Here is a 14145-nt window from a genome sequence, read left to right on the forward strand (position 1 = left end):
TCAGGCTCCACTGGACTGTTTTGGATTGCTAGCTATTGGGGGGGGGGGAGCTTGTACCTGAATAAAACCTGGTCTTAAAGGTGCCACTGGACTGTTTTGGACTGGGGGGGGGGGCTCTGCAGCTTACCTAGCTGCTTCTTGCTCTGACTGAGGGCTGCTGGGAGCAGGGGGTGGGGCTTGTAGCATGTGCCCGCCCCCTGGGCTCTTTACTGCCGGAGCTCCGCTCCTGTGCACTCCTGCAGGAAATGACCCCTACATATGTGTATCCAGGCGTGTGTGTGCGATGCCAGGGTATGTTGGACTCAGTCCAAAATCATAATGGGCCAGAGGCAACAGGTATGTTCCAATTTAAAAAATAAGATTTAAATGATGGATTCAAAGAATCCCATGTGTTTCTCCTTCATTTCCCTCTTGAAAGTTCCGGCACCTCTTTTTCCAGAAAAAAAAGCCCTGATCATCACCATAACAAGTTGTCCAGGATGAAGGAGCACACTGAAAACCAAGGCTTTATAGGTCCGGAAATCTCTCAACTGGTCTTTGGTGCTGTGTGCTGAGGCCCAATCAGGTGATGCCTGGGGCCAGTGTGGAGTTTGCCGTCCCAGTGGTGTTGCCCGGACACCAGAACTTCCCTGACGTGATGTCCACTCTTGCAGCTGACCATGAACTGCAAACTGTAAAACGCTGGGGCCTGGCTGGCAGACAACCAGGTTTGAATTCCACCCAGGGGTCTGTGCATACATATGATTTCACAGGATGGCTGCAGCATTCACTGCAGGTTACCCATTAATTCCAGCCTAATCACCTATGGTGAATTAGGACTGTGCACAGGTGACCAGGTGAAAAAGTCTTTGAAAACTGGGAAACCTCCTCTTTCTGCAGCATGTGTGGAGCGGGCCTGACTGCTGAGAAATTGAGTGGCATACCAGCATGTCTAAACTGGCCGTATGTCCTGCTCTCCGGCACTAACTGAGGTTTTTTTTGTTTTCTGCTGGCAGAATACAACAGACTTGGAAGTGGGAGGGAACGGATGCCAGAGCAGCATCAATGCTCTGCCGGATATCTCCCTGGTAAGGCACGCGCTCTCCTTTCCCTTTCCTCTTCCTGATGGGGCTCCCTTGAGACCAGGACCGAGACCAATGCATAGGGCAACAGAGGATCCCTCTCATGATTTGGGAGGCCGAGGCGAATGTGCATACTTATGCGCATGAAATGAACATAAATTGACGTAGTTAGTGGTGAGCTTGCATGATAGCTGTCTGAAATTTATTCTAAAATATTGTTGCTGGGAAATTTCAGTACTGATGTGAAGAGCTTAATTGCGTCACGGGGAAAAGATCCTGATTGTGGTGTTCCATTTCTGAACGTTTATGTACCTCAGCACTGCATACCCCAGGGACACTGTGCTGTTCCGATCTGAGCACTTCCCACAAACCCATTTTGGCAGCTTGAAGGACAAGAAGCTTGCTTGGCTTACAACAGAATCAAGAATGAAAAGGTTTCCCCAATCCTGTCCTTCTTGTTCTAGAAGTTTGCTCTGTGCAACCACCCTTCTTTAATTCCTTCAAGTTGCAGACACACACGTCTGTATTAATAAAACTCTATGCAGAAAAAGGATCTTTGATGTGATGTGATTGTTGATAACAGTCCACCATGATTCCTTTTTGCACATCAGTAGAACACCACACAAAAGAATCTTGATTCAACCACATGTACAATCACACTGGGATTACATTTGTGCAGTGTTATATCAATGCACATGTGCATGTTGGTGGCGACGCAAAAAGATGGCAGAAAAGACATGAATGAACGGCGCATGCTCTGCAGTGGTCTGTTTGAAATGTGGAAATAAAAAAGAAATAATGGTTTTAGGAGACTAGGTAATTTGACATTTCAGAAGCATCTCTGCATTGAATAGGAATAACCCCAGGTATTCTGGAGTTGTTTGTTCATGCTGCAGAGAATCTCTATTTATAACCTTGCTAGGAACGAGAGTTTCAGCTGGGGTAAAACATACACACATGAACATATGTAGCTGTCTAGTATGGAGCTAAACCACTGATCCACCTAATTCAGTACTGCCTGTAACTGACAGCAATTCTCTGGGGTCTCAGGCGAAGAAAGGTGTTTTCCAGCATCTGTTAGCCAAAACCCTTTAGCAGGAGGCATAAACCTGCAGGCAAAGCATGCACTCACCCACTGACCCATGACCCTGCCCTATTAATTTCTTTTATTCTGAGTCAGGACAATGGTCCATCTAGCTCAATATTATCTGTAACTGGCAACAGCTGTCCCAGATTTCAGGCAATCCTTTCTGAGAGATCCTATCAGAGAGCCTTTAATTGGAGAAGCCAGGATTGAACTTTGGGACCTTTAGCATTCAGGGGGAAGGTGCTCTATCGCAGAGCTATGGCCTCTCTTCTCAAATCAGTGCAAAGCACCAAAATGCAAAAGATAACACACTGGCCATACCTCAAAAACAGGAGAGTTCCCTCTGTATTAGGCAGTCCATCCTGATGGCCTTTGTTTTGTTGGATTGAACAGGACGACGTCTCGTCTTTCCCTGAGGAGCCTCCACCATTCAAGCCTCCACCACCCAGTCCTTCTTCTCAGACAGTGGACTCCTCCTCTTCCCAGAGCAGAAACACGGCAACAGACACCCTCACAAGGCCTTCCTCGGGATCTTCCCAATCCGGCCTGTTCTTCGTAGCCCCCCGGGTCCCCACGGCCTCTCCAAGCCTCTCTGGGAGGGACACCGGAAGCATTGCCTCGACGGCCACCTCCTCCACAGAAGATTCTGCCCCCAGCAGCATCTATGCGTCCGTCTCCAGGCGGCCCATGGACGCCCACTTGTCATTGGTCAACCAGCAACCAATAGGGCCTTTCCCCAGGGTCCAATCACCAACCCGGTTGAAGACTCCTTCCCCAGAGGCTACTCCGGCCAGCGGCCTCCGAAACCCCAAAGCACCGTCCCCTTCCCTTTCCCCTCCTCCTCCACCATCCCACCCGGCTCCTCCCCCCCCTCCCAATGAAAAGGGCAGCCCGGAGTCCAGCACCACTCAGCATTTCATCATGGTAGAAGTCCATCGGCCCAACAGCGAGCCGGATGTCAACGAAGTGAGGTCTTTGCCCCAAGCTAGAGGTAAGATCTTCTCTGGTACTCCAAACACTGGGTGTTGTCACAGGAAGGAAGCGGAGGGGAAGCCAACATCAAAATGGAGGGTGAGCCGACACAGCTTTTGACACACTAGTTCATGTATGAGGTGGAAACGAGGCAATTTCCCCCCCTCTCATAGCTGAATAAAGAATGAGCGATAGATGTGGGACATATACAAAAAAAAGTTCTTCGAACCGTGCATAAGTAACTTACGGGAAAGGTTTGAAGGTCACAGATGATGATGATGATAATGATGATAATTATGATGATGATAATAATAATAATAATAGTAATACCTTTCGATTTATTGATCGCTCATCCTGCAGAGCTGCTGGCTCTGAGCGATTTACAGTTACTCAAGTTTTCACACGGGACTAACAATGAATCATAGGGGTAAGGGAGGACAACATATAATTCTTTAAATCACACACTTTTGCAGCCGACGGGGATTTTGTTCAGCTGTAAGCTTCAGGCGTGTTTCGGACGGCATTCACTTTCGGCTTGGCTGGATGACGTCAGTTCTTCCAGGACTGCTTTGAGTCATGGTGCCGCACTGCCACCGCCTGGCCGGATTGGCCCATCACAGGCTTCTTAATGCCAAAGAGGTCTTTTTTCCAGGCTTACGAGCTTACGAGCTGGACCTTCCATTCGCCGGCTAACACCTCCCCCACGGGGGTTTAGTGTGCCCACCCTCTCTAAGGAGTGGTACCCATTTTATCTACTCGCCGAAGCTTTCAAACCGCTGGGTGGACTGCGAGCTGGGGACAAGGCTGGTAACTCCCACCAGCGCGGGCTAGAACTGACAGCAGCTCTGTTCAGTTCAGATGTTAACCAGAGGATAAATCCTCTGTGCCACCACTCCCCTGTAGATAGTTCATCTACAGTGCAGTCCCACACTGGGGACTGCGCATGTGTATACCTACTGAAGAGAAGGTTTTTGAGCCCAAAATCCACTAGAGGCCCCCTGACCTGGATAGCCCAGGCAAGCCCGATCTCATCAGATCTCGGAAGCTAAGCAGGGTCAACTCTGTCAAGTAGTTGGATGGGAGACCTCCTTGGAATGGCAGAGCCGGGAGGCAGGGGCAGGCTTTATTCAGCCACCTCTCTGAATATCCTCCAGGCCCCCAGTAGGGGTCAGTCACCAGGTGCACACACAGTCACCAGAGGTTGCCATGTCTTCCAGGTGTTCACACACTCACACACATACACACACATGGACGTATGAAAGATACAAAAATACCCAAAATAAAATCCCACGAGAGGCACCCCTCCCCTCGCAGCCTTTACAATGCGTTTTCCTGCCCAGATGGCCACGTACTCTGAGAGAGTGGCACCGCCTTCTCTCAGTTCCTTCTTTGCCGCCAGTGAAGTTGGCTGTTCCTCAGGATGGTTCCTAGGTAAAATATCTCTCTGAAGAGCCATTGCTGGGGACAAAATCATAGCAGGCCTTCATACCCTGGCCTGTGGGCTTCCACAAAGTATCTGGTCCGCTACGGTTGGAAAGAGGATGCCGGAATAGATGAGTTTTCGCCCTGATCCAGAAGGACTCTTCTTCTATTCTTATAGATGAATTCACGAAGAACAGGTCTTAAAACGGTTACTGACCATGACTGCTAAGCCGGAGCCTCTGGGTTAAAACGCCTGTACTGTTAAATACCATTGATCCGAGTACTAAATGATGAGGGAGAGCTACTTTATAATGTATTCAGAAATGTGTCTCCCACTTTCCCCACCAGTGGCGTCTCACGACGTCATCCGCCTGTCCTCCATTTTTTCCTCACCACTGCCACCTAGGCTGGGCTGAGATCATGTGACTGGCCCAGGGTCACCCAGCAAGCTTCCATGGCAGAATGGGGATTTGAACCTGGGTCTCCCAGATCCCGATCCGACACTCTAACCATTATAACGCGCTGCTGTTTTTTGCATCCGGGAAGGATCTGGCTGACCACTGCAGGGAACAGAGTGGTGGTCTAGAGGGACCTTTGGCCGGATCGAGCAGAGTTCTGCCAGCACTTTGTGATGCATCTTGTGCACTTGTCACACATTGTGGCAGCAACGTTTCCTCTTGATGTTCATGGCCAACAGCAGGGTTTTCTTTGGGGGGGGGCACCAGGTGAAAGTCCTGCATTTCCTCTACAAAGCAAGACACCTGCTTCTCTCCTCTGGCTGACTCACTTCTACAGAGAGAAGTTTCCATTTCATTGTTGCCAGCCAGATGATCAAAACCCATTTTCCTAGCCCCACCCCCGTTGCCTGGTTGGTCCATAACAATACCCTCTCCTGTCAGAGTAGTGCAAATCAGATGTGCCTGCTACTTTCTTACCCTTAAAATATCTACAGCACTTATGATTTGACCTGCAGTATTAACCTTCCAGCTGTACAACAATCTTCTCTACCCAATATACATAAGAGCAAGAGTCCGAGAGCACCTAAAGACTAGCAAAATATGTGGCAAGCTTTCATGAGTCACTACTCACTTCTTCAGATATCTGAAGAAGTGAGCAATGACTATTTTGTTAGTCTGTAAGGTGCTCCTGGACTCTTGCTCTTTTCTGCTGCTACAGGGAGACTAACATGGCCACCCATCTCAATAGACATACATGTCTTATATGACATCTGTTGCTACTCGGGGCTATTTTTGGGCAGGAACGCACAGGAACGGAGTTCCGGCTGGCTCCTGAGTTTGCCACTCCCAGCAGGAACTCATTAGCATAATAGGCCACACCTAACAGCAGACATTCATTAGGATTGGCTACATTAGGGGTGTGTGGCCTAACATGCAAAGAAGTTCCTGCTACAAAAAAAGCCCAGGGTTTTGACAACAAAGTAAACAGAATAAGAAGCAAAAGGTGGGTGTGGTTGGATGACCACACTTCTGGTAACATGTGGGGTGTGGCCTAATATGCTAATGCACTGTGCTGTCAGGGGTGTGGCCTAATATGCTAATGGTTTCTGCTGTTGGGTGTGGCCTATTATGCTAATGAGTTCCTGCTGGGCTTTTTCTACAAAAAAAGCCCTGTTGCTACTTATAGATACAGATATTCTCTGACAACTCTGCTCCACAAGAAGCAGGGGTATGAAGCGAGCACAACAGATAAAAAGAAGCTTCGTTTTGTTTTGTGTCAGCTCTGCAAAGCACAGCAGCGGTGTTAGGGGTCACTTCGGCAGCTTGAGGCCTCTGGGATTTGTGGTCGGCTTCACAGTCCAGATAGTTCCACACAAATAGACCTCCTCAGGCGTTACAGCCCCACTTACCAGGAGTGCGCACTACCCGCAATCCTCCCACTATGCACAGTGAGCAGATTGTGTGAACAGAGGCAAGGCGTGTGTTTAGCATGCATGCACTGCTCTGATGTGAACAAACTACTCCCTGGGTTTTGCAGGGTTCGCATTCACACATTCTGAGGTAGTAGGTGCATGGCAAATACGTGTCACACATAGCAACCCTACATATTGGGAGTTTGGCGGATAGCACACGATACACCGTTGGTTAGGTATGCACCGTTGCTTATAGCAACAATGATTGGTGTCTGAAGTGACACAACACATAATTAGCATTAAGGGTTTTAAAAGAAGACTAGATACATGCATGAGGACTAGATGAAACCGGGCTGTAATAACTCCACAAGCATACTGCACCAGAAGGATTGAAGGTTTTATCGGAACAAAAGCAGGGCCTCTCCTGCCTTCTGCTTGAACAAAAACCAACAGCCAACAACTAGCAGCGGAAAGTGAAACTAAAGTACAGCACATGCTTTTCCATCCTAAGGAACCAGGGGGAAATAACTAAACAGTTCAGTAAGGGAACATTAAATTCATAACTTGCCATGATAGAACACTGGGGTACTCCCATATTTCACTACCCTACTGTTTCCACTCAAAAATCCCCGCTATATTCTTGCTTCTCTCTGGCCTGCATCAAAACCACAAGCCGGTCTTTCTGCCCTGTTTCCTGCTGCTTCGTTCCACATTAAATTTAAAATAATTGGGTCCATTTACACTGCTTTTAATGTTAATTTGACATTGGTGGTGTAGCAAACAAATCCAGAACACCAGCAATTAGGGTTGCCGGGTCCATCTTTGGCCCCAGCTGGGGACTTTGGGGAAGTGCTCCCAAAGGGGACAGAGTATCCCCAACACGATGATGTCACATTGGGGATGTGTCAGCTCCAAGCTCCGCCCCCACCGGGACAGTCCCACTGGCTGCAAGCACTTAAAGGGGTCCCACAAGCCCAATCTCCGAGCAGCATTGCCTTTAAGTGCCTGCGGCCGGCGAGGACCCCACCTGCCTGATCTCCGAGTGGCATTGCCGCTCAGAGATCGGGCGTGCAGGGCCCTGTCCCTTTAAGTGCCCACAGCCAGAGGGCCCCACCCACATGAAGACCAGGCATGTGGCCCACAGCCCCCCCTCTCCCTCCTCTCTCTCAAGAGAGAAGGGGGAGGGGCGGCTGCGGGGGTTGGGGCGGGGCTTCCCCCACCAGCCAGCTGGCCAGGCAGCGGGTAGAACCCCCCCCCAAAAAAGTGGGTAACCCCCACCAAACCAGGGGGTCTGGCAACCCTACCAGCAATGGAAATAGACAAAATGAGCCACTTCCCAACAACATACATAACCAACAAGAAATGAAGAAGGGGGAATAATTAATCCTAGGGTTGCAAATGAGGGCAGGGTTTGCCCTGATTTTGGGGCCCCCAATCCACAGAGCCCCACCCCCAAACAGCCCCACCAGGCCCAGTGGGTTCGGCGCAATGATGTCACCCAGAGGACACGTCATTGTACTGGGCATGTTGCATGGTGGATGCTCTAGCATTCAGCTAAAAACTCTATGGTGACCATAGAGTTTTTAGTCCAATGCCAGAGTGGCATCTGTAGAATGTGTCCAAGACCCCGGAAGGAAGCAAGGATTCCCCAACTGTAGGGCTGCCAAGCCGCGGCGGGGAATCCGCACGTCTTCACAGGATCCCTGCCGCGGGGGACAGTCCCCTGCGGCAGGAATCCTGTGAAGACATAGGGATCCCCCGCCGCGGCTTGGCAGCCCTACCCAACTGGTAGATGGGTAAGACAACCTGGCGACCCTAATTCATACATCCCTAAAGAACTTATCCCTGCTTGGAGTCAAAGGGTCTCTGAGTGCCAGTTGCTAAGTGGGGAGAGGGGAAGCAGCGGTTTACGGCTGTTGCCTTTGTACCCTGTTTGTGGGTTTTCCAGAGGCATCTGGCTGGCCTAGGGTTGGCAGATCGACTTACCTGGCCAGTGAGGGTCTCCTGATGTCCTTCCAGCAGACTGGAAATGATGTTGGGCATTTTCAGGCCTACTTCCAATTTCGGGCCTCCTTCTGGTCTCAGACCTACTGCCGGTCAGGGGTGACACTCTGGTTTGGGGGCAAAATTCTATGGTAAATTCAGCTTCAAACCATAGAGTTTTGCCCAGAAATCAGAGTGTCGCCCAAACCAGAAGTGGGCCGAAAACCAGAAGTGGGTCCAAAAAGGTCAGTTGGGGCCGGGATTTCCCCCAGCTGGCTGGCAGCAGGCCAAGAACCTGCAAAATCGGGGGTTCCCCTTCACCCACCAATGGGCTAGCAACCCTAGACTGGCCCCTGTAAGAAACAGGATCTTGGGCTAGAGAGGCCAGTGGTTGACCGTCTCTTCTAATGTTCCTATCCTGTAACCTTTAAAATACCCTGCATAATTGCTTGCGGTATTTGAACCTGTATAAGAGATCATCCTGACCAGGATATCTCAGGGTAGCCCGATCTTACCAGATCTCAGAAGCTAAGCAGGGTCAGCCCCGGTTAGTACTTGGGTGGGAGACCACCAAGGAATACCAGGGTCATGATGCAGAGGCAGGCCATGGCCAACCACCTCTGAATGTCTCTTGCCTTGGAAACCCTACGGGGCTGCTGTAAGTCAGCTGTGACTTGACAGCCCCCCAAAAATGACATAATCAAGAATACAAATCCCATGGTGCTGTGTTTATGTAGGTGGTCTTGTAGATAGGGGGAGGGAGAATGAGGAGCTGGAGACTTGCATGCCATCAGTTTTCTGAGTTTGAGGAGGGAAAACGGAATGGTATATTGCCCAGGTAGCTGGTAACCTTCATTATAAGCCAGAGCCCGACTTACACATTTTGGGAGACATATGGAGGAGCCCCGCCACTGACAAACCACAGAGGAAGGTGAAATTTCTGTGCCAGCCTGCGAAGGGATTCCAAAATACTGTAATTCCTAAAGATTACTGGTATGAGTTTCCTTTGCCAGTTTTTAGCCATGACTTTGGTGCCCTCCTGTGGTTAGGTCTGCATACTGCAAGCACCATTCATTTCACCTTTGAGATTTCATTCATCCAACTCCCTTCCCGAGTGTTGGCTGTTCGTGGTCTTCTCTCTTTCCACTGTTCTCATTTGTCAGGGGAAAAAAGGATGAGGAAGCTTGAGTCAAATCTTACATGGGACTGTATGAATGATAAGGCCAAATATCCCACCATCACAGCTGTTCTGCACGCCTGTGCAGATCCAGTTGGGGGGGGGGGGGGTTTAAATGTTTCCTCAGGTTAAAACATTTTGTTCCTGTTCCTTAGCATGGTGCTGCTGAGACATCATGCAACTCTCAAAGTCTATTCTGACAACAAAATAGAATACATAACCATTTAGAAGGCCTAACAAAAAAATAGGTAAATAAAAGAAATTGAATGTGTAAATGAGCACAAATTGAAAATAAGAAGGGGGACAAGAAATACTTTTGCCTGGGGCTGAAAGTTGTTGCCAGGCAAAACAAGGGGCTACGACTGAAAAGGCCCTGCTTCTGGTTCTCACCGCTAGCCTCCGTTCCATAGCGGGACCTCTGTAGCTGAGTCTAGTTGATGGATTGGGTATGTATGGGACATGGTAGTCTTTTACCAATCTAGGCATTTTAGGCATTCTCAAATTCTTCCCTCCACCAATATTATGCAGGCACCATGGAGGCGTACATCACCTCTGTGGTATACTGGCTGGAGGTGTCAAACAAGCATCTGGGAGGCCCAGGTTCGAATCCTCACTGCCACAGAAGCTTGCAGGGCAACTTTGGGCCAGCCATATACTTTCAGCCTAACCTACCTCACAGGGTTGTTGTGATAATAAAATGGAGGGAAAGGGAGTGTAGCTACTTTGGGTCCTGACTGGGGAGAAGGGTGGGCTTGAAATGAACTGAATAAAATAAATAGTGCATATCCAACAGTGTGTCATTTGCACATACTTGAAGTTCACGCTGGGTCAACAGCAGGAGATGAAAGCAAAGGCTTGATGCAACAAAACTACTGAACATAAGTGGACCCAAAAGAGTGTCACTCATCCACTCTTAATATTATTAGATATAAGATAGAGAGCCAGTTTGGTGTAGTGGGTAAGAGCACGGACTCTAATCTGGGAGAACCGGGTTTGATTCCCCACTCCTTCACTTGCACCTGCTGGATGACCTTGGGTCAGTCATAAGTTCTTTCAGAGCTGTTCTCTCAAGGACAGTTATTGGGAGAGCTCTGTGGGGAGGGGAAGGGAAAGGGATTGTAAGCTGCTCTGAGACTCCTTTGGGTAGTGAAGGGTAGGGTATAAATCCAATCTCCTCCTCCTCCTCTTCTTCTTCTTATTATTATTAGAGATTTATACCCCACTTTTCTCCCCAAAAGAGATCTAAAGCAGCTTACTACATCATTCTCCCTTTCTCCATTTTATCCTCACAACAGCCCTATGAGGTAGGTTAGGCTGAGAGAGTGACTAGCCCAAGGTCACCCAGCGGGTTCTCGTGGCAGAGTGGGGATTCGAACCTCATCTCCCAGATCCTGTCCGACATTCCACAAACCCAGCACATTGAATTGCTCCTGGAAGGAGACAGGCAGTTGGTATGATTCTGCCAGGACTGGCAATACAGGTTCCCTTTTGATCTCACCAACTGACAGCCGCAGACAGCCTTTGAAGAGAGTCGCACCCCAAGAGAGCGTGGCCGCTGCAGCCACCCCGGAGTCTGAGTCCCCCCTCCCCTCCATCCTCTTGTTCGAAGTACCAGTTGCAAAAGATGAAGAGATGCAAACAGGCGTTCCAGTTTTGGTCTGCAAATCACACTTGATGACTGAGTAGGAATTAACGACGATTATTGATGTTACTTATTAGTCAGCAACACTCCCCCGAGGGTGAGACATGAATAATTTGCAACCTGCAGGCCCTGGAGCTTCCCATGTGTCTATACGTCTACATGTTAAAAGTTGTGAATCATCCTCTTCCAGCCAGCCTCTCCTTAAACGGGAAACTGGTTTTCGGAATGTGTGAAGCTATTGCACAGCAAGCCAGAGACCTGTGGTCCATCCAGCTCAGTATTTTGTGATGGGCAGTTGTTCCCTGGGGCACCCCGACACCGGCTGCTTTGACGTCCTTTTCACTGGGGGTGCTGGGGACTGAACTTGTCTCCAAAAGAGAGGATCTACCACTCGGGACTGGCCCATCCCTTAGACACACCTAGGCAATTACCTAGGGTGCCAGAGGTGGAGGGGCACCCAAACTAGCCTTGTTCCTGCCCTACTTACCCACAGCATCAGGGGCGTGCTGCCACCAGTGGGCAGCCAATAGCAAGCCTGACCCTTATTTATTTATTTATATTTGTACGTTCAGGGCCGGCCCGAGGTTGTCCTGCGCTCTAGGCGAGCGCAGATGCCAACCTCCCGGCGGGGCCTGGAGACGCTACAAGCTACATACAATCCTGTTTCCAGTGAAGTACAGTTAAACAAATGAAACTAAGTGCAAATTCTGACTACGAGATGGGTTTTCACCACATTTTTATCCCACCTTTTTTTCAAGGAACCCAGGGTTGCACATCTGGCGGCGGCTGGGCCAGAGAAGGGGCGGGCTTTTCTCGGCCTCCCGCCCGCCGCCGGCCAGGAAAGGCCGAGAAAAGCGACGGCGGGAGGGAGGAGGAAAGCGACGGCGGCTGGGCCAGAGAGGGCAAGAAGCGCACCAGGAAGGTGTCCGAGAGGGCCACGGCTGGAGACGCTCCTCATTGGCCAGGCGCCGGAGTTCAGCCATGGTGGCTCTCACAACGGGCGCCTCGTCTGGCAGCTGGTTGAGGTGGTTCCCCGGCCGAGAAAGGCGGGCCGCCGCCGGGCAAGAGAGGCCGAGAGAGGTGGCGGGGGGGAGGAGGAAAGCGACGACGATGGCTGCGGGGGGGCGGCAGGAGGCCCTCTCTGGCCCAGCCGCTGTAGCTTTCCTCCCCCCCTTCTCTGCCACCGCCGCCTTTCTCGGCCGGGGAACCACCTCAACCAGCTGCCAGACGAGACGCCCGTTGTGAGAGCCACCGTGGCTGAACTCCGGCACCGAGCCGATGAGGAGCGTCTCCAGCTGTGGCCGGCCGCTGGCCCTCTCGGACACTTCCTGGTGCGCTTCTTGCGAGCTCAAGACTTCCACCTAGAGCAGGCGTGGGTGGAAGGTAAAGGGCGCACCCAGACGCAAAGCAGCAGGAGGAGCCTGGCGCGAGCAGCTGCCCGCCCGTCGTTCCTTCTGCTGTAGGTCTTTGGGAACTGCGGACCCTCCTGGGCTCTCACGATGGCTGAGGAAGGGGGCGCGCAAGAATCGCCTGGCCGCAGCCAGGCAGGAGAGGCCGAGAAAGAGGGCAGCAGCAGCGGCGACGGTGGGGGAGGAAAGCGCCTTGCCCTGCCCACTCCGCCGCAGCGCGTCCTCCTCCAGGCGGCAGAGTTCCTCCCAGCCCCGCTCCTCCCTGCTCCTGGCCAGGCGTCGGCGGCCACCCCTGCCTCTCCTCGTGCGCCCTAACGGCTGGCTCTAGACGAAGGCCTAGTTCACCTAGCGGGCGAGCCGGCCCTGTGTACGTTCAACTTTTAGACCGCCCTCCCCTGCACACAGGGCTCAGGGCAGTGAGCAGCATTTCCGTAAGTACATTCCCAGCTCAAGTTAAAACAATTAAAACAATACCCAATAAACAGACTGAATAGCCATTACGGATGACGCACAAGATAAGCCAATTTCTATCCTTATCCCCATTGGAGAGAGGGAAGGAAGGAAGGAGCCAGGCTAGATGGAAGCCAATGCTGTCCTCCGCCACAGCCCCTGCGGAACTGCACGAGGTCCCTCGGGGCACAGGCGTTGTTGGGCAGAGAGTTCCACCAGGTTGGAGCCAGGGTCAAAAAGGCCCTGGCTCTGGTCGAGGACAGCCAGATATTTTGGGAGGCATTGGGGTGCGTGAGGAGGGCCCGCTTCGCCATCCGTGGTGTGGGGGGAGGACAGCAGGCAGCGGCTTCCCGGGGGGCAGAGAGCAGGCGAAGGGATTCCCCTGGGGCGCCAGAACGCCTTGGGTTTGTTGGAAATGTATGTGTTTACAAGGTCTGATTCAGTCATTATAGGGTTAACTTGTATTCCTAGTTTGCTATTGTTTAGACTGACCTGGAAGGGATACCTGGCACTAAGCCAATGGGGGATTTGCCCGGGAAAAGTAACTTCTACTGTGATGCAGATTGGCCATTTGTTTCAGGTGACTTCCTTTCTAGGGGTCAAGAAGGAGGAGGAAATCTCCACCATTACGTGTGTGCTTGTCTTCAGTATAGGAAGCTTAGAAATGTAGCTCTTAGTGTTTTGTTAATTTGTAGCAATCCCGTGTACCTTTTCCCTTAGAATAAAGTATTTTTAAAAAGCAAAGAAATCTCTTCTTTCCAATAGAGCAAGATCCATCAAATAGTCTGAGTATTAAACAATTTTTGACTATTTACAACAAATTGGTAGCATAGGGCGATTTAAATGCTCATTGGATAGAGAGAGAGAGAGAGAGAGAGAGCTGAGCTGAGCCAGCACATAGAGTATTAAAAGTGAACTTTTTTCCTGCAAAGTTTTTTTTCTACTTTTTGCCAGACAAAGCTGTGACCAGACAAAGTGTGAGCACTTTTAATTCTTGCTGATTAAAGGGATCATCACTTTAATGCTGGTTTGCATTTTGGAAAGCAGCTGAAAGAAAGCTTTTTTGAATTTT

At 50.6% G+C, this 14145-nt stretch overlaps 1 protein-coding gene across 1 annotated transcript in view; it reads left to right on the top strand.

Annotated features, from left to right (window-relative positions):
- LOC107122625 (whirlin-like) overlaps positions 1–12677 on the top strand; it is a 217852-nt gene extending 205175 nt beyond the window's left edge. Inside the window, exons 9-12 of the mRNA XM_015425741.1 lie at positions 996–1067; positions 2542–3139; positions 11973–12136; positions 12231–12677. Of these exons, the coding sequence (XP_015281227.1) occupies positions 996–1067; positions 2542–3139; positions 11973–12136; positions 12231–12677 (1281 nt within the window). The remainder of the gene's footprint in view (positions 1–995; positions 1068–2541; positions 3140–11972; positions 12137–12230) is intronic.
- The last annotated feature ends 1468 nt before the right edge of the window (positions 12678–14145 follow it).

Source organism: Gekko japonicus, unplaced genomic scaffold (assembly GCF_001447785.1).
Source record: "Gekko japonicus isolate JY-2015 unplaced genomic scaffold, Gekko_japonicus_V1.1 scaffold1700, whole genome shotgun sequence".
Classification (NCBI taxonomy): domain Eukaryota; kingdom Metazoa; phylum Chordata; class Lepidosauria; order Squamata; family Gekkonidae; genus Gekko; species Gekko japonicus.